This window comes from Triticum urartu, chromosome 6A (assembly GCF_056163025.1).
Source record: "Triticum urartu cultivar PI428250 chromosome 6A, HENAU_Tu73, whole genome shotgun sequence".
Lineage (NCBI taxonomy): Eukaryota > Viridiplantae > Streptophyta > Magnoliopsida > Poales > Poaceae > Triticum > Triticum urartu.
The window spans coordinates 359,685,064-359,704,550 of NC_141878.1; the positions used below are offsets into that span (position 1 = coordinate 359,685,064).

At 47.0% G+C, this 19,487-nt stretch overlaps 1 protein-coding gene and 1 long non-coding RNA gene across 2 annotated transcripts; one reads left to right on the forward strand and one right to left on the reverse strand.

Moving 5' to 3' along the window:
• Positions 1–269: 269 nt before the first annotated feature.
• On the forward strand, positions 270–3,892 carry LOC147965241 (uncharacterized). The gene is made up of 3 exons (XR_015608220.1): positions 270–587; positions 1,969–2,047; positions 3,702–3,892. It is a non-coding gene; the product is annotated as an uncharacterized LOC147965241 (long non-coding RNA).
• Positions 3,893–18,917: 15,025 nt separating this feature from the next.
• Positions 18,918–19,487, reverse strand: LOC147965242 (uncharacterized). The gene is made up of 2 exons (XM_087528100.1): positions 19,311–19,487; positions 18,918–19,220 (listed from the first exon to the last, which is right to left on the reverse strand). The coding sequence occupies exons 1-2, from the start codon at positions 19,485–19,487 to the stop codon at positions 18,918–18,920; spliced, it is 480 nt and encodes a 159-aa protein (XP_087384226.1).

Here is a 19,487-nt window from a genome sequence, read left to right on the forward strand (position 1 = left end):
GCCCCGAAAACTTTTGTGCAGCCCTATAATATTGCATAGCATTTTTGTGCATAGTTTGAGCTCCGACAATAATCAATTACTATCTAAACTAAATAGGAAACGCTAGCACTTTTATAAAAAAGGGAGAAAAGTCCCCCCCTCTTTTCCCTATGGACCTAAACCTACAGTCCACCCCCTGTCTCATTTTAGAATATTTAAGCATTTTATAAAAGTGTGGTTTCACAACCATTACTGATGCTGGAAACCCCCTTGCCTACAAGGGCCCCGCCTCCCTCTCGTTGGAAACCCTAGGACACTTTCCCCCTCGCCTCTCGCCTCTCGCCCTCTCACTCGATCTCGAGCTCGTCCGCCACTGACATCGTGGCGCCACCGTCGTTGTCGCCCACCGCATCCACCCGGAGCCGCGCCAAGGCGACCAGGGGCTCCACCACGGTCGTCTCCGTCGCTTGAGGCCGCGCGCTCGAGCCCAGCGCCTCCGCATCAAGCTCGTCGATGCTGTCTTCAACCTCTGCCCCGCCGGACCTCGCCGCTCAATTCGCCGCCTCCGGTGCTCCCCCGACCTCACTGACCTCCCCAGCCGTACCAATGTGAGCCCCTACACCGATTCCCGCTTTCCCACCGTCGAATCCATCGTCGTAGGCCGTTGAATCACCGTGCCCCGAGCTCTGGGCGAGCTCGCGGCCGCCGCGCCCGTGGACGCACTCTCGCGCGCCTCCGGCTTCCTGGCCTCGCCCCTGCGCTGGCGGCGCGTGCGCCGGCCGCAACCAGGACCTGCCCGCTCGCGCCCGTCGCTCCCCGCCCACGCGCCAGTTGCGCGTGCGCATGCACCCACGCCCGCGTGCCTGCTGCTGGCGATGCTACTGCGTTCGGCTGCTCCTCACCGCTTGCTGCGCGCGCCGACTGCTTTGCTGCTGCTCGTGCCGCCGCTGATGCTACTCCCTGCTACTGCTCCTAATCCCTGCCGCTGCTTCTTCTTACTACTGCCACTGTCGCTAGTTGCTACTGCTACTTTGTTGCCGCTACTCTGCTGAAGTTATGTTGCTGCTGTTGATTGCTACTGTAGATGCTACTAGCTAGCTTTTGTTTTTCTGCAATGACTAACCCTCTAAACTGTCCCTAATCAGTGGTTAAACAACTGTCAAAAAGCTAAGAAAAATATGAGGAGAATGTATACTTGACAAACTTTATTTTATCCCACTGGACCAAATCCTTTCGATGCATGGATTAAATCCTACAAAAATCAAAAAAATGCTATCTTCTATTAACAAAACAACAGAATTGACTCCTAGCATTGTGTGTTGCGTGCTTGTGTGTGTGTGGGGCCAGCTTGGCTAGGGCCCCCGGCCGTGTGTGGCCGGCCCTTGTGTTAATTAGGACTAGTTTAGTTTAGGATTAAAGTTAGTGCTAAGTTAGTCTAATAGCCGGTGACACGTGGATCTACAGTTAGTTTAAATAAAATCAGTTTTATAAAAAAATGTCTAAGTCAATGACGTATGGGACCCTCCTGCACTGTTCACTTTTGACCAAGTCAACATCAACGTTGACTTTGACTGGCCCCACTTGTCATACACCCTGGCTGGTTATACTCTGTGTACCCATGGCAAATTCCAGTTTTTTCGAATTAATAGAATTTCAGAAATTGTTTAAAACTTTAATAAATTAATTTCAAATAATGCGTAGCTCGGATGAAAAAGTTTTTGTACATGAAAGTTGCTCAGAACGACGAGACGAATCGGAATACGCGCTCCGTTCATCCGCCACACATCCCTAGCATAGCGAACATGCAACTTTCCCCTTCGTTTCATCTGTCCGAAAAATGCCAAACTTTGGGAAAGCATTCCCGGATGTTCTCCCCCTTCACCGGTATCGTGCAGCACCACGTTAGATCACGTCTAGCTCTGCCTGTTGTCCTGTTATGCACTTGCTTGCTATGTATTTATTGTTTCTTCCCCCTCTTCTCTCCGGTAGACCCCGAGAACGATGCTGATGCCCTTGTGATCGACTACGTCGACGACGACACTTCTTCCTTTTTCAACAGAGCTTCCAGGCAAGCAAACCCCCCTTGAGCATTCCGATATCGCCCATTTCTTTCCCTCTCATGCTTGCATTAGAACTGCTACTGCTTTCTGTATGATCCTACTCTGATGCATAGCCTGTTTTTGTTACCTGCTTTCACACCTTACCTGCTTATTCTAAACTGCTTAGTATAGGTTGGTTAGTGATCCATCAGTGACCCTCACCTTGTCCCAGTTGCCGCTCTTTATGTTCGATGACTCGAACAACGTGATCGACGTCCAGGCCCTGACACCGCACATCACTTTCCCCTTTTGTTGCTCGACTCTGCAGAGTTATCATCGAGTGCCGAGGGTGGAACCTCATACATCACTCCTGATGAGATCTCTGTAGTGTAGCTATCTGGTCGTGGTCATCGAGGGTGATTTCCTCCTTAACCACTTCCGTTACAGCTTTGTCGTACAACCCCTCAAGTGTGAACCTCGAGGGTGGATCCTCTTACGTTCACCTTGATGATAACATCGAGTGGAATTCACCGGGGGTGATTCCTCGAGTTTTCCCCTTGGTGTTAGACACACAGTTACTATGGTTACTATGACTTTGCACTGAGCCATGTTACTAAAGACTGGTCGGCCCTGAGGGGTACCCGCGCGAGCTTAATAGCGAGTGATATGGAGTCGGTTTGACCTGGAAGGTGCCCGCGAGATACTTACGAGGCGCGGCCGGGCATTCTTAGCCCTTGCCGCAAGTACTCGAGACGGGGCGACGCGGTCACATCGATCATGAGTCTCTGCTCGTTACCGCGTGCTCCTAATCCACTACGGTTTGGATATTCGATCCGAGGGGCCTATGGCCTAATAGTACTAACCATCACGTGGGCATACTATGGGCGTTCTGCGTCGTATACATCAGCCGAAGCTTAATAGACATCAGCGACTGAGTGGTGCGCGCCGGGTTGGACTGGTAAGCACTTGCCTTTTTGAAGGAGGTAGCTAGGTCTGCTGACCAACCGCGTACGCAACGTGCAGGAGTTCCCGTGGAGATGGCCCATGACCCCTGGGCATAGGTTTAGTCCGGCGTGCTGGCCTCTCTATTAAGCCTAGGTCGGGTTGCGGCGTATTGTTTGGCCGAGGCCGAGCATGACCCAGGAAAGTCTGTCCGGCCGGAGTTAATCGAGCATGGTGGGTAAGTTGGTGCACCCCTGCAGGGAAGAAAACATCCATCGATAGCCTGTCCTACGGTAATGGACACTTGGAGTTGTATCCCGATCGATACAACTAGAACTGGATAATTGTGATGAGAAAAGAATTGTGCATGAGAAAAGAATTGTGCATGAGAAATGAATTGTGGATGAGAAATGGATAGTATGGCTCTGGGATTGCTTTCTCGCAGGGAGTCGAGAAAGGATCTCTGGTCGAGGTTGATAACACTACTGCTACTTTACTTTATGCTACTCTACTCCTTCCTGTTGCTGCAAGATGGTGGTTTCCAGAAGATGCTAGTCCTCGATAGGACTAATCCTTTCCTCTATTCTGGCATTCTGTAGTTTAGTCCACATATATAGCCCATTTCCTTTGATACATATGCATACTTAGTTTAGATCTGATGTAAGTCTTGCGAGTACTTTGGATGAGTACTCACGGCTGCTTTGCTACCTCTTTCCCCCCATACCCGATTGTTGCGACCAGATGACGGACCCCAGCAGCCAGACAACACCACTGATGATTACTACTACCCCGAGGGTGCCTACTACAACATGACGGCCGCTGACGACTTGGAGTAGTTAGGAGGCTCCCAGGCAGGAGGCCTTGCCTTTTCGATCGTTGATGCTTTTGTGCTAGCCTTCTTAAGGCAAAATTGTTTAACTCATACTCAGATATTGTTGCTTCCGCTTACTCTTGTGTATTCAAGCTTATGTATTCGAGCCCTCGAGGCCCCTGGCTTGTAATATAAAGCTTGTATTATTTTAATTTGTGTCTAGAGTTGTGTTGTGATATCTTCCCATGAGTCCTTGATCTTAATCGTACACATTTGCGTGTATGATTAGTGTATGGTTGAATCGAGGGCGTCACAAGTTGGTATCAGAGCAGACTACCTGTAGGAACCCCCCTTTCCAACTCCTTGGCCGAAGTTGAGTCCAGTCGCTGAAAAACTTTTACTAACATTGGCTGTGTGTCTTACGGGCCCACATCGCCATTGGGTAGTATTAGTATCTTTTACTCCTCGTCTATACTCTGGGACTTTGATCTCTCTCCTATTTAGGTTAAATGGATTTACTAACTCGAACATTAGGATCTCGTGATCACATCCGCCCGGAGAGCCCCTTATTTCAGATGATCGCCTGCTGCATCAGAAGATCCCGAAGATACTCTATGATATTCTCTCGAGACTTTGTGCCTGCTGCCTTTGCAATTCCCTACCACCGATATATCCTTATGGATAACTACATACACTTGTCATTCATAAAATCATTCCTTGTTGATCTTGTTATTACAAGATGCCCTGAACCGATCTCCTTTTTTCGAGAATCCTTTGAGCTTACTGCCTTGCAGTTCCTTATCATCTCAATACCCCTACGGATAACTTTGTGCACCTATCGAGTATCCGCTCGTCCTCAGTTGATTCATGTACTTCAAAAAAAAACTTCGCAATACCATTCGTTCTTGTGAAAATCCTCAACAGCTTATTGTTCTTGAATCTCTTGCTTGCTTGCATTATGGTTAATACCATAAGTCTAGTAATCTTATTGTCATCCTTTGTCATTATCATTTTGAGTCTGTTGATACAATATGTTGCGAACGCACACAATCCTCAATCAAATCCTAGAATTCATCCTTCCGGCTCAGACATCATTTTAACATGTGCTGGATCTCGACCAATCAAATCGCCATCGATTGTACCCCTATGGCTATTCTACATATCCATCCCTAATCAGAGCATTGCTTCTGATCCCTTGTCTTCGAATTCATAATTCCTTTGCAATTGAGCCTTGAGTTAGTCAGTTGTTTCTATAATCTGATCTCCTTGCATTCTCTCTTCCTCTGGTTGAATACTTTTGCTCACACCAAATCCCTTGTGGACCACCAGACCCCCCTTTTTTCGGATTTTATCCGACAACGTCCTTCATATTCAATAAGCTTGTGAGCCTTTCCTCGGATACGTAATGCTTTTGGTAAATTGTATCCTCCGCTTTCTCAAGCATGCTCTACTACCGAGCTTGTGTTATTTATTCTCGAAATTTATGATATATGTTCCTAAGATGCCCCGATGGGTTGAACCTATGTCTTCCCTAATCTGTGTGAACTCAAGAGTTATGCGGGTTATACTCTACTGGCCTTTTGTCAGATAAAATTTTCAATACTACAACTTCATCAAGAGAGAGAAGTAAAATGAAAGATTATGCATTGTAGAAGTGGGAGTCGACCCTGAACCTTCGTGTTCATGCCCACGGGCACGGTGTGGAACTTATCATGTAAGATTCTTGCAAGGATATTTAATCATTTGAATAATTCTTTCGGTATCGTAATTGGATCCCTTGCAATTATGGTCTCGACCATATTTCCTCCTTGATCTCATTCATTGGGTAAGTTGAAATTACTTATCCTCTGCAAATCATTTCCCCCGTCCAACCTCTACTCCGATTTACCTTTTGGCATTACACCCAGTACTTGATACTGTGACACCTTATACCCCATCACATCATCCCTAGCATGATCAGCTATATTTTTATCATGTCAACTTTTTAACTATGCTACCTAGTCCTTATGCCCAGAGCAACTTCCGATGATGAGCTAAGCTTACGTCGATCTTCCTCATATTATCATTTCACCTCGAACAACAAGCTTGACTTTGAGCTTGTGTATAATCCGTGGTTCTCACAGCCCTTCACTTCTTCCTTCCTTTTTTGCTCGGTGACATCTTCATGAAATCTCTCGACAAATGTGTCGTGATCATCATCAACATTCTGAGCTTTTCCAGGATATTAATCTAATTCATGGTGAGAAATACAATCCTCCCCCTCAATGATTTATGTTACCATCACAACATTCTTGCCTTCCCCAACACAAACTTGTTCATATAATTTTGGAAATACATCCTTTTTGGCATGTCGATGGGTTGTGGCTGAGCCCGTCGGCCACACCCTCATCTTTCCCTGCTAAAATTGTATGACTTATTTTCTAAATTGTTTCCGATGGATCCTTGGTGTATCCAAAGTCCGACCTTTGCTTGAAACCATGTCAATGCTATCTCGAAGTATGTCTGTGGTAATCCGATCTCCAATAAGAACATTTGAAGCACGATACTAAATTTTCTTTATCAATTATCCAAACACCGATGTATGGGTAATGTCATGAAATTTCTTTCCCTTTACCTAATTGGTTATCTACTTACTATCCTGTCATGGATATCGTCCTCTACTTGTCCTTGGGAAGGATATACCTCTGCTAATTGTTTTTAAACACATTTTCCTTTCCATTGTTCTGATTAATATACTAATCATATTTTCCTTTTCATTCTTTTGTTTAACCTTTCCGGTAAACTAACTTATCTCAGTAGAGATAATTTCTTGCTTAGGTAAGCACCTCAGTGTACAACTCTGTCAGTAAAGACCCTGTTATTATTGCTATTGACATTCCGGTAACCACCGATGGACAAGGACTTTGCATATTGGCCCGCCTCGTTCAACGAGCAGGAAAACGGTTCTCTTCGTCCCTCGCCCTTGGTACCAACGTTTTTGCCAACATAACTGACAGACTATCCTCTGCCATGCCTTGCTACCATGACCGTGCAATATGTCGGCGTCCTTCCTACTCTTGAACCACGTGGTGGGCCCATAACCCACTATTCCATAGGATCGAAAACTGACTGTTGTACATCCCTGTTCTCCAAAAAAATTTCCTCGCGCTTGGCTTCATATGTAAATCATTAGTGACCTACCTAGTGATCTATTATGGTATCAGACACAATACTTATTCCCATTGCTCTGAACCCCTTTCACCCTCTGTTTCAGGCAACGAACGATTGCCTACCCGCTTGAAGCTTCTTATTGCACCTTCTTACCTTGCTCTCGATGACTTTCTTTAATTTCAACTCGAGAGATGCCTCTATGCAACGTTCATTGAGATAGCCCCCAGGTACCTATCTTGTGATGAGCTCCGTCCTTCCCAAGTCTTTCCCCTTACCCCACCCCTTAAATCTCGGGACGAGATTTCCTATAGTGGAGGAGAATTGTAACGCCTGGATAATTAAGCTATAGTAACCCTCTACTAATGATGGCACGTCACCATGATTACTGTTGATAAACTCGCGTTGCTTCAATCCCATTCAAATTCAAAATTCAAAATCAAGTCAAACGGCTAAAGTTTTCAAACGTTCAAACTAAAATGTTCACAAAATTCTATAAATTCTCCTGACCTTTGTCAAGTTGAATCCAACTTAAATTGACTCACAAATAATTTCCTAGGATTTCAATAAGTGGTCCAAAGGCTTTTAAATTGGCCTTTTCAATTAAGCAAATCTTCTCAACCTTTACAAATGCCCCGAAAACTTTTGTGCAGCGCTAGAATATTGCATAACATTTTTGTGCATAGTTTGAGCTCCCACAATAATCAATTACTATCTAAACTAAATAGGAAACACTAGCACTTTTATAAAAAAGGGAGAAAAGTCCCCCCTCTTTTCTGTATGGACCTAAACCTACAATCCACCCCCTGTCCCACTGGGCCTTGGCCTAGCTAGCAGCAAAAACAGGTCCAGCCCACCCCTGCCATCCCCAACCTCCTGCTACAGGGAGGCAGGGGGGTCGTGGCACCCATCGGCAGGCCATGGCCGCGTCGTGCCTTGCGTGGAGGCCATCCATAGCCTCCCCCCTTGCCTACAAGGGCCCCGACTCCCTCTCGCTGGAAACCCTAGGACACTTTCACCCTCGCCTCTCGCCCTCTCGCTCGATCTCGAGCTCGTCCACCACTGATATCGCCGCGCCACCGTCGTTGTCGCCCACCTCATCCACCCGGAGCCACGCCAAGGCGACCAGGGGCTCCACCACGGTCGTCTCCGTCGCCTGAGGCCGCCCGTTGGAGCCCAGCGCCTCCGCATCAAGCTCGTCGACGCGGTCTTCAACCTCTGCCCCGCCGAACCTCGCCGCTCAATTCGCCGCCTCCGGTGCTCCCCCAACCTCAATGACCTCCCCAGCCGTACCAATGTGAGCCCCTACACCTATTCCCCCCTTCCCACCGTCGAATCCATCGTCGTAGGCCGTTGCATCACCGTGCCCGAGCTCTGGGCGAGCTCGCGGCCGCCGCGCCTGTGGCCGCACTCTCGCGCGCCTCCAGCTTCCTGGCCTCGCCCTTGCGCTGTCGGCGCGTGCGCCGGCCGCACCCAGGACCTGCCCGCTCGCGCCCGTCGCTCCCGGCCCACGCGCCAGCTGCGCGTGCGCGTGCGCCCACGCCCGTGTGCCTGCTGCTGGCGATGCTACTGCGTTCGGCTGCTCCTCACCGCTTGCTGCGCGCGCCGACTGCTTTGCTGCTGCTCCTAATCCCTGCCGCTGCTTCTTCTTACTACTGCCACTGTCGCTAGTTGCTACTGCTACTCTGTTGCCACTACTCTGCTGAAGTTATGTTGCTGCTGTTGATTGCTGCTGTAGATGCTACTAGCTAGCTTTTGTTTTTCTGCAATGACTAACCCTCTAAACTGTCCCTAATCAGTGGTTAAACAACTGTCAAAAAGGCTAAGAAAAATATGAGGAGAATGTATACTTGACAAACTTTATTTTATTCCACTGGACCAAATCCTTTCCATGCATGAATTAAATCCTACAAAAATCAAAAAATGCGATCTTCTATTAACAAAACAACAGAATTGACTCCTAGCATTGTGTGTTGCGTGCTTGTGTGTGTGTGTGGCCGGCTTGGCCAGGGCCCCCGGCCGTGTGTGGCCGGCCCTTGTGTTAATTAGGACTAGTTTAGTTTAGGATTAAAGTTAGTGCTAAGTTAGTCTAATAGCCGGTGACACGTGAATCTACAGTTAGTTTAAATAAAATCAGTTTTATAAAAAAATGTCTAAGTCAATGACGTATGGGACCCTCCTGCACTGTTCACTTTTGACCAAGTCAACATCAACTATGTTGACTTTGACTGGCCCCACTTGTCATACACCCTGGCTGGTTATACCCTGTGTACCCATGGCAAATTCCAGTTTTTTTTGAATTAATAGAATTTCAGAAATTGTTTAAAACTTTAATAAATTAATTTAAAATAAACCGTAGCTCGGATGAAAAAGTTTTGTACATGAAAGTTGCTCAGAACGACGAGACGAATCGGAATACGCGCTCCGTTCGTCCGCCACACATCCCTAGCGTAACGAACATGCAACTTTTCCCTCCGTTTCATCTGTCCGAAAAATGCCAAACTTCGGGAAAGCATTCCCGGATGTTCTCCTCCTTCGTCGGTATCGTGCAACACCACGTTAGATCACGTCTAGCTTTGCCTGTTGTCCTGTTATGCACTTGCTTGCTATGTATTTATTGTTTCTTCCCCCTCTTCTCTCCGGTAGACCCCGAGAACGATGCTGATGCCCTTGTGATCGACTACGTCGACAACGGCACTTCTTCCTTTTTCAACAGAGCTTCCAGGCAAGCAAACCCCCCTTGAGCATTCTGATATCACCCATTTCTTTCCCTCTCATACTTGCATTAGAATTGCTACTGCTTTCTGTATTATCCTACTATGATGTATAGCCTGTTTTTGTTACCCGCTTTCATATCTTACCTGCTTATTCTAAACTGCTTAGTATAGGTTGGTTAGTGATCCATCAGTGACCCCCACCTTGTCCCAGTTGCTCCGCTTTATGTTCGATGACCCGAACAACGTGATTGACGTCCAGGCCCTGACACCGCACATCACTTTCCCCTTTTGTTGCTCGACTCTGCAGAGTTACCATCGAGTGCCGAGTGTGGAACCTCATACATCACTCCTGATGAGATCTCTGTAGTGTAGCTATCCGGTCGTGGTCATCGAGGGTGATTTCCTCCTTAACCACTTCCGTTACGGCTCTGTCGTGCAACCCCTCAAGTGTGAACCTCGAGGGTGGATCCTCTTACGTTCACCTTGATGATAACATCGAGTGGAATTCACCGGGGGTGATTCCTCGGGTTTTCCCCTTGGTGTTAGACACACAGTTACTATGGTTACTATGACTTTGCACTAAGCCATGTTACTAAAGATGGGTCGGCCCTGAGGGGTACCAGCGCGAGCTTAATAGCGAGTGATATGGAGTCGGGTTGACCTGGAAGGTGCCCGTGAGATACTTACGAGGCGTGGCCGGGCATTCTTAGCCCTTGCCGCAAGTACTCGAGATGGGGCAACGGGGTCACATCGATCGTGAGTCTCTGCTCGTTACCGCGTGCTCCTAATCCACTACGGTTTGGATATTTGATCCGAGGGGCCTCTGGCCTGATAGTACTAACCATCACGTGGGCATAGTATGGGCGTTCTGCGTCGTATACATCAGCCGAAGCTTAATAGACGTCAGCGACTGCGCGGCGCGCGCCGGGTTGGACTGTTAAGCACCTGCCTTTTTAAAGGAGGTAGCTAGGTCTGCTCACCAGCCGCATACGCACCGTGCAGGAGTTTTCGGGGAGATGGCCCATGACCCCTGGGGGCATAGGTTTAGTCCGGCGTGCTGGCCTGTCTATTATGCCTAGGTCGGGTTGCGGCGTATTGTTTGGACGAGGCCGGGCATGACCCAGGAATGTGTGTCCGGCCGGAGTTGATCGAACGTGGTGGGTAAGTTGGTGCACCCCTGCAGGGAAGAAAACATCTATCGATAGCCTGTCCTACGGTAACGGACACTTGGAGTTGTATCCCGATCGATACAACTAGAACTGGATACTTGTGATGAGAAAAGAATTGCATGAGAAAAGAATTGTGCATGAGAAATGAATTGTGGATGAGAAATGGATAGTATGGCTCTGGGATTGCTTTCTCGCAGGGAGTCGAGAAAGGATCTCCGGTCGAGGTTGATAACACTACTACTACTTTACTTTATGCTACTCTACTCCCTCCTGTTGCTGCAAGATGGTGGTTTCCAGAAGATGCTAGTCCTCGATAGGACTAAGCCTTTCCTCTATTCTGGCATTCTGTAGTTTAGTCCACAGATACAGCCCATTTCCTTTGATACAGATGCATACTTAGTTTATATCTGATGTAAGTCTTGCGAGTACTTTGGATGAGTACCCATGGCTGCTTTGCTACCTCTTTTCCCCCATACCCGATTGTTGCGACCAGATGACGGATCCCAGGAGCCAAACGACACCACTGATGATTACTACTACCCCGAGGGTGCCTACTACAACGTGACGGCCGCTGACGACTTGGAGTAGTTAGGAGGCTCCCAGGCAGGAGGCCTTGCCTTTTCGACCGTTGATGCTTTTGTGCTAGCCTTCTTAAGGCAAACTTGTTTAACTCATGTCTGTACTCAGATATTGTTGCTTCCGCTGACTCTTGTGTATTCAAGCTTATGTATTCGAGACCTCGAGGCCCCTGGCTTGTAATATAAAGCTTGTATTATTTTAATTTGTGTCTAGAGTTGTGTTGTGATATCTTCCCGTGAGTCCTTGATCTTGATCGTACACATTTGCGTGTATGATTATTGTACGGTTGAATCGAGGGCGTCACAGGGTTCGACGTCTAGTGGTCCGCCTATCCACGGTTGGTTTTACAGTGGTCTCGTTGTGTCTTAAAGAGTCCTTGGCTATGCTGACTCAGGGACGCTTCGTATGTCATGTGCACTGCCTTGTACATGATGGTGTTGTACGATCGATCCCGTGTGGGCCCCACCACGAAAACTTCGGACGAAATCTCTATCATATGTTTGTTCCGGCTTTTTCTGCAAGCCAATCCTTTGTTTTGTTTTCAGTTGTGGTATTCGAGTTGCTTCGAAGTGAAATGTTGATTCCATACCTTTCCTAAGTGGTGTTCTCATATTCCTATGTGAATACTAATCCTTAATGATAATCGAGATTGTCATGTCAATCCTTTTTCAACCGGCATGTTTTCTCTTCAAGTGGATCCGATCATTTTCAACATCCGCAAGATCCAATCTCAGTTTTCTCAACGGTGTTCCTTTCATCCATCCCAAGTTGTCTTTGTTTTCCCACCCTCCCACCCCTTTTTCTTCAAGGACTCAGATTTATTAATCAAGTATCCTTTTTTTATTGATGTGAAGTCTCTCCATTCTTTTCCGTCAATGTCCTTATCCGTTGATTCTCAGGAAGATGCTAACGAAGATTCAAGTTTATCATTCTTCATTCTCTTTCTTCTCCGGTGGGTTCAAGTCAAGCTTTGTCGATCTTATCCTTTTCCTCATTTCAAATGCTTTCTCATACCGGTGCACCTTTTTAATCGTTCATCTCTCACTGTTCATTTGTTCCGGAGTGCTGAAGATATCTCAGAAGGCTTGTCTTTTCATTCAAGATCCGCTCAACCTATTTCGAGGTTGTTATCTCATTCAAGCCATTTAATTCAACCGGTGCAAGCCATCTTTTCAAGCAATCGTTCAATAGTGTTTCTTTGAGTGGGCCCTAACCCACAAGTCTTTTTCCAGGATCTTACCTGACTCTTCTATTTTCACGGAGCTTCTCAAATTCTTTTCCAAGTTTGACGTAAGAATGAGTTATCATCAGTCAAATGTCTTTCTCCAAGATCTTTCAAAATCTTTTCATCGTTGGTTCAACTTTTCTATTCTTCTTTATTCCGAAGTGTCTCAACAATTTGGTGGTGTTTCTCGTCGTAATTCTCGGATTTTGAAGACTGAAGAAGAGTTTTTCCTCCAAATCTTGTCCGTTCTCTCAGAGATGCGTAGTTCAAGCTTGATACCATCCTCTCATAATTGTTTTTGATTGTGAGAATTCTATTCATCCATCCGAAGCAATTCAAGAGTCTTTGCAGTTTGTTTCTCCGGAGCCCATCATTCTCAGCTTTCAGCTATCATTCTCCAAATCCTACCGGTGCATCGTTCAAGTGTTCTCTAATCAGCGTGTCATCTCTTTGTTCTCATATATCTAAATTCTTTCAAGCATCTTCATTTATTTGCTAATCCTTCCCGTTGTTTCTTCATGTTTTATTCGTTCTTTTTCAATTCTTACGGTGGTTCATTCAAGAGTTCTCTTCCTTGTTTATTTATCAATTCATTTGTTTCTTTCCAATCCTACCTTGCGCTATATCTCTCTTAATCCTTTCTACGAGAATAAGTAGTATGCCAAATCCGTTGCTTAGCATCAATTTAATTAATGAAGGATAAGCATAATGTAATTCTTATTCTTGTTTCATCCAAGTGATTAATTCCCTATTCCGGAGGTTCATCAAGATTCTCGATTTCTTTTGTTCATCTTTCTTTCCCAGACTTCCAAGCTCTTGCAATTATATCACCACGGAGATTCATCTAAATCATTGCAAGGATTCACCTTGTGTTTTCAACTTCTCTTTCCTTTCGTTTGATCATCCTTTTACTACCGGAGTTTTTCATGAAGGTTCTACATGATGGTTCAGCAAGGATTTAATTCTTCTCGAAGTGTTCATCGAGATTCTCTTCAGAGGAGTTCAAGCATTCTTCATCTTGCATTCCAAAGTGGAGTTCTTCCTATTTTATCTTTTGAGGTGGTGTTATGTCATTCTTGATAATTTCCCTTCATGTTTCATGATTCAAAAGTTGTCAGGAATGAGATATTTAAACCCATCGATCTCTTCATTGGAGTTATCTTGGGTTATATTTCACCTAAAGTTTTCCCTAAGGATCGTTGCTATTTATGGTGCTCATAAATGACCCAAGTTCTTCATTTGTCCTCCCGATGAAATAAGCTTCTCGTCTTCTTGTTGATATCAATCCAATTCATTTTTTCCGTTAGTGGCCGAATTTCATCTCTTAAATTTGAGATGTCTTCTATAAGCCCACATCAAGCTTATCCTTTCGTTGTTGATAATTCAACAACTCCGTTCTAGCATTTGTTGCAAGCGTGCTCTCTCTCAAGATATTCTTTCCCTCCGTTCATTCTATTTCCTTTCTTTCATTTCTTTCGGAGGCATTGTGATGTTGCTCTCTTCAACCCATCTTCTTGTTTTGTGAGGATCGTGTTCTTTTCGTGCTTATTAAGTTAACCGGAGTGTTGTGTCATCTCTGCAAAATCTTTTCATCTTCAAGTTTCATATCACTTTTCAACTGGAGTGCTGCCCGAATTGGTTCTTCCTTGTTCCTCTTTCCTAACAGAGTGCTTTCAACTTCGTTCATCTCCGTTGTATTCTTTCTTTCAATTTGTTCAACCTCTCAAGGTTCTTTGGTTTCACTCGTTTGTCAAAGAAGCTACTTAGTTTTACCTCTTATCTTTCTCTTCCGTTTTCCCTCTGGTGCCATCCTAGATCTTGGGACGAGATCCTCTCGTAGTGGTGGAGTGTTGTAACGCCCCGAGACCGTTGCGCCAGGTATCTTCTAGTTATTCGCTGTTGTTGCCTTGTCATTTGTTTGTGTGTCATGCATTTCATATCATGTCATCATGTGCATCACATTTGCATACATGTTCGTCTCATGCATCCAAGCATTTTCCCCGTTGTCCATTTTGCAATCCAACACTCTTATGTCTTCCGGCATCCCCTTTTGCCTCTTTTTGTGAGCGGGTGTTAAACGTTCTTGTATTGGACCGAGATTTGCCAAGCGGCCTTGGTTCACTACCAGTAGACCGCCTGTCAAGTTTCGTGCCATCTGGAGTTCGTTTGATACTCCAACGGTTAACCGGGGAACCGTAAAGGCCTCGTGTGTGTTGCAGCCCAACCCCCCTCCTAAGTGTCCCAAAACCCATCCAAACCCCCTCCATCCTTTCGGTCATTCGATCATGATCGTGTGGCCGAAAACCGCACCTCATTTGGACTCTCCTAGCTCCCTCTACCTATAAATATGTGTCTCCCTCCGAAATTCTCGCGCAGATGAACCCTAACCTTCTTCCTCCTCGCGCACCGGACAAATCCCACCACCGCCGAACATGTCCGCCTCCGTGCCCGAGCCAATCACGCATTGACACATCATCCCGCCGGCCTCCTCTCTCTCCTCCCACCGTCGCGGCCCGCCAGGCCCACGGTCGGCCCGCCCCGGGCCACGACCGGGCTGAGCCGCCCTGCGCCGCTCCGCAGCTCCTCTGCCCTGCCACCTGCGCGCGCCGCCGCCGTCGTCCCGCTCCGCCGCGCACCGCCCGCCGGCTGTTCCTCGCCGCGCCGCCCGTCCCCGCCGCCTGCGCCGCCGCGCGCCTCGCCGGGCTCCGCCGTGCTGTGCCTCCGCCGCCTCCCGTCGCGTGCGCCGCCGCCTTGCTGCTCCGCCGCCATCGCCGCCCCGCCTCGCGCCTCGCGCCGCCTCCTGCCTCGCCGGCGTTCGCCGTCCGCGTCGCCTTGCGCGCCTCCGGCGATCGGCGCCGCGCCTCGGCGACCGTGCCCCTCCCTCCGGCGAACTTCTCCGGCGAGATCCGGCCGGAGTGGACCAGATCCACCAGGAGATGAACCAAACGTCGTCCCCGCGCCCGGATCCCTCCGTCCCGCTCCGCCCGATCCCGCGTTGACTTTTTCCGGAGGTCTATTTTCTTCTAAGTCCCTTCTCTGTGATATTTTCAGGCCATGTTCATCGCATCATAACTTCATCATCGTAGCTCCGTTTCATGCGCATGATATATCAAATTGTTCGTCTCGATGCCCTCTTCATTTCGTTCCATTGCACCATGCTTGTTTGGGTCCATCTTGATGCCCTAATTGATGTTGCAAGAGTGATATAGAATGTTAGGTGCTGATTCTCATCAGTTTATGAGCATTTGTCATTTTGGCCATGATTGTTGTGTGCTTCATATGAGCATGAGCTCTACATGTGTTTTGTTATATGCCATGCCATCTTTACAGGAGTGTATGCCATGTATTTTTACGATCAATGTGGTGACTAGCACAAGCATGCAAAGTAGCTCTCGTAATATTGCTGATTTCAGAGACTTAGAATTTCACTAAGTCTTTGTCTGCTGTTATTTTTATGCCATGTATTCATGTTGCTACAGAGTGATCCATGCCTCTTTTGAGCATGTTCAGTAAGGATGATTTTGAGATATTGTTATGCTCTATCCATCCATGCCCTTGTTTGCATTTATGGAGTAACCTAGCATGACTCAATCTTGCTCTACTTTTGCTACAAAATGTTCCTGGCATATTGTTTACGTGTTAATCAATTTTGCCAAGGTTGTTGTAGTTGATCCATGCATGCTATGAGATTGTTCTTGCCATGTTTAGCTTCTTGATCATGTCTTCTTGCTGGTAGTATGCTTAGCTTGTCATGCAATTCCTTATGTTGAGTGCGTCGAGCTCGCAAACATGCCTACGTAACTCTGTTTATGCCATGTCCAGTTTTCTGCTAAGTCTGAATCTGTTAACGAAACTTGCTATGTTTAAATAGGTGCCATCATATCTTCTGATCCTTTTTGACTTATGTTCAGTAAGGGACTTTTGTTATAGGGCTTATTCCATCTGTGCCCCCAATTCCTTAGTTGTGCCCAGTTTTCCCCACGCTTCAAACTTTTTCTCACTTTTCCCCATTCCCTTAGCTGAAACTCTGACAAATGTTCATAACAGACGTTTGCCGTCTTGGACGTTAACTGACTTGTGGGGCCACGTTGGACTCTGTTGACTGTGGCTGTGGCTTCGTTGGCTGGGCCGTGTTTGTGTTCATAGGACGGGCCCGTTAGTTTGTTGGTAATAAATTAAAAAAGCCTGCTATCGATGGATGCAGCCTGCTATGCATGCCCGGCTTTGGCATCGATTGAGCCTGCTATGCATGCGAACACCGCCACGCACGCATCTAGTGACCTAGACCTAATCGCATGCATGCACACCAACACACACGCATCGATCCGTGCCGCACGGTTGCCGGTGGATTCAGTCGCTCCGCAGTGTCGTTTCACGCGTCGCAGGCATACGTGCCGGTGGCAGAAGGGGCAGGCTGCACGCACGGTCGCGTCCATATGTCAAGGCATCGGTTCACGCCGCAGGTTGCACGCACGCTCGTGAATGGGAGGCAGGCAGCCGCCAACGCAGAGCACGCAGAAGGGGGAGGCAGGCAGCTGCCAACGCAGAGCACGCGAAAGCACGCTCGCATAGATTCACGTTCACACATTGATGATCGCATCGGTTCACGCACGCACTGAGTCACGATCTACGCCGTTTGCGCGTGTACCCACTTTGTCTCCCCCGGCTATTTAAACTGCCCTTCATTGCCTGTTCTTCTACAGATCCATCTGCGCCTCCAACTTCTCTTTTCCCCCAAAAGACAAAGCCGTTCCACTCAGCGAAGCGAGCAAGATGCAGTACAACGGGCCGACGTTCCAAGCGCCTCCCACCGTGCCGGAACGGCGGTACCCCGCCAACATCTTCGTCGAGGAATCCCTCCGCGTGTGGGTGTTCTCCCGCTGGAGGGGAAGCACTGAGCTTGCACGAGGGTTCCTCCGTGCGGGCTTCCACCACCTCCCGGCGGGCTCGCCGCCCATGTTCAACCTCGTGGAGCAGCGTCCCCACGCCAACGCTCCAGTGGTAGGGCTCGTCATCCACTTCACCAACAGGTTCGATGCCTACTACCTGCTCGGTAAGGTGTATTGGTGTGGATGCAAGTTCATCGCATTCACGACCTATAACATCTTCACCGACTTCGAGAGCGTCTTCCCCGCTCGCAACCGCATGCACAGCCTCCCGTACTACCTTGGCGACAACGGCCTTGAGGAGGAGGAGTACTGAAGCTGGCGGCAAAGAAGATGGTGAAGTCGGCGGTTAAGGTGAAGACGACGGTGAAGACATGGCGGTGTTGCCCTAGCTACCCTATCTATCTACTATGTAGTGTGAGTTTGGTGTGTGTATTTCCCGAGCTAGCTACCCTATCTATGTAAGGTTAATTATTATTATCTATCAGTGTCTATGTAAGAACTTATGTTGCCCTAGCAACCCTATCTAAGTTAAGTTATGTGTGTTATATTAATGCTTTGTTATGTTTGTATTTTGTTTGTCCCAAGTTTAGACACAGCTAATTGGCATGGGAAAAATTAACGAAACAAACTAAAAATGATGTGTTTATAGATGCCTTCTAAAAATAAGAACATATTGTACATTTGTACACGGCTTTGGTTTGAGAGCTCTGTATTTTTTAGGTATTCAAAGAATACTTGGTTTTCAGAAATATTGAAGTATCAAATACTTTGAGATATTTGGCTTTAGTCAAAAGTGTAGTTTTAACTACACTATGTTTGAAGTATATAAAAAAGAGGGTTAGACCTCTTTCTAATCATGAAGTATTGGTTCGCTAGGCATAATAATACTGCGGTTTGCAAATACTTTGATTCTAAAAAATGAAGGGACCCATAAAGGAAAGCCAAAAAAATTCCTCAATGAGATAGAAGAGATTGGGCAATCAAATTAATGAAAAAAGCAATCAGCAACAAAAAAGAACAAAGCAATCCTTCCTAAACAAAAAAAGAAACATCGCTTGTTTCTGGGCTTTCTCTTTGGGCCCGCGAACTAGGTTTTTTTTTAGCAGAACTGATGAACTCAAGGACAAAAGTATGGCAAGTGCGAGAGAGAAGAGATGAACTTGATGTATATCCCTTGTGCTGCTCAAGTACTACTTACTATCATCTGACGAGCTAGGGTATGATCCAACACTCGAGGTTATTAGCTAACAAAATAATCCTATCACTGAACTGGTAGTTGTTTTCTGCTGAAACAGAAAGTGTCAAAACTTAACAGTAAACTGATTACATTCAGAGATCGACAATTGCACTAAACAAAGTTGCATTTGAGATAAACAGACTTGGATTGCTAAACAGTGGCAACAACAGTAGACAAACATCTCTAACGAGAGATGGCCATCAAGTAAAAAATTCCTAGAGCAAGTATTCCTAAAGCTATCAGATTGGATTGCTTCTTGAACTCAATCAGCTGCTTGAAGTTCTTGTTCATCTTCTTCAATTCCGTCTTCAGTTCGACATCTACCACCGTCGGGTATTCCGGACGCGCTGCTGCTGCCGGAGCGGCACTGTCATGGGGCAGATTGGACTTGCAGATTGCATTCCCCCTCGAATCCAGCAAGCCCGACCCTTGAAGCCTCTGGATGTAATCATCCATCCACTCGAAATGGTGGCATTTCTTCACGATCTGAAAGCGAAATCATGTAACCTAAATCGAAATCTGACAGATTTTTTGAGAAATTAGAGATGAAGGATGCGAGGAAAACTCAGATCTAACCTGCCCCTCCGGCTTGCTCTCGCATTTGATGAACTCGCGCCCAAAGTTCCCATTCTTCTCCTCCGTCGGAGTCAACCGCTTCAGTGGCATAGTCCGTGGGCAGTCAGTGCATCGAGTCATCGGCACTGGACCATACACCGGCCACGTAGAACGGGGGGCTGACGAGGAGGTCGACAT

Bases quoted from the DNA above. Each gene is read 5' to 3' on its own strand.
- LOC147965242 (XM_087528100.1), bottom strand. From the start codon at position 19,487: ATGTCGACCTCCTCGTCAGCCCCCCGTTCTACGTGGCCGGTGTATGGT. The intron at 19,221-19,310 runs GTTAGATCTGAG...TTTCGCTTTCAG, and splicing joins AGAGCAAGCCGGAGGGGCAG to ATCGTGAAGAAATGCCACCA.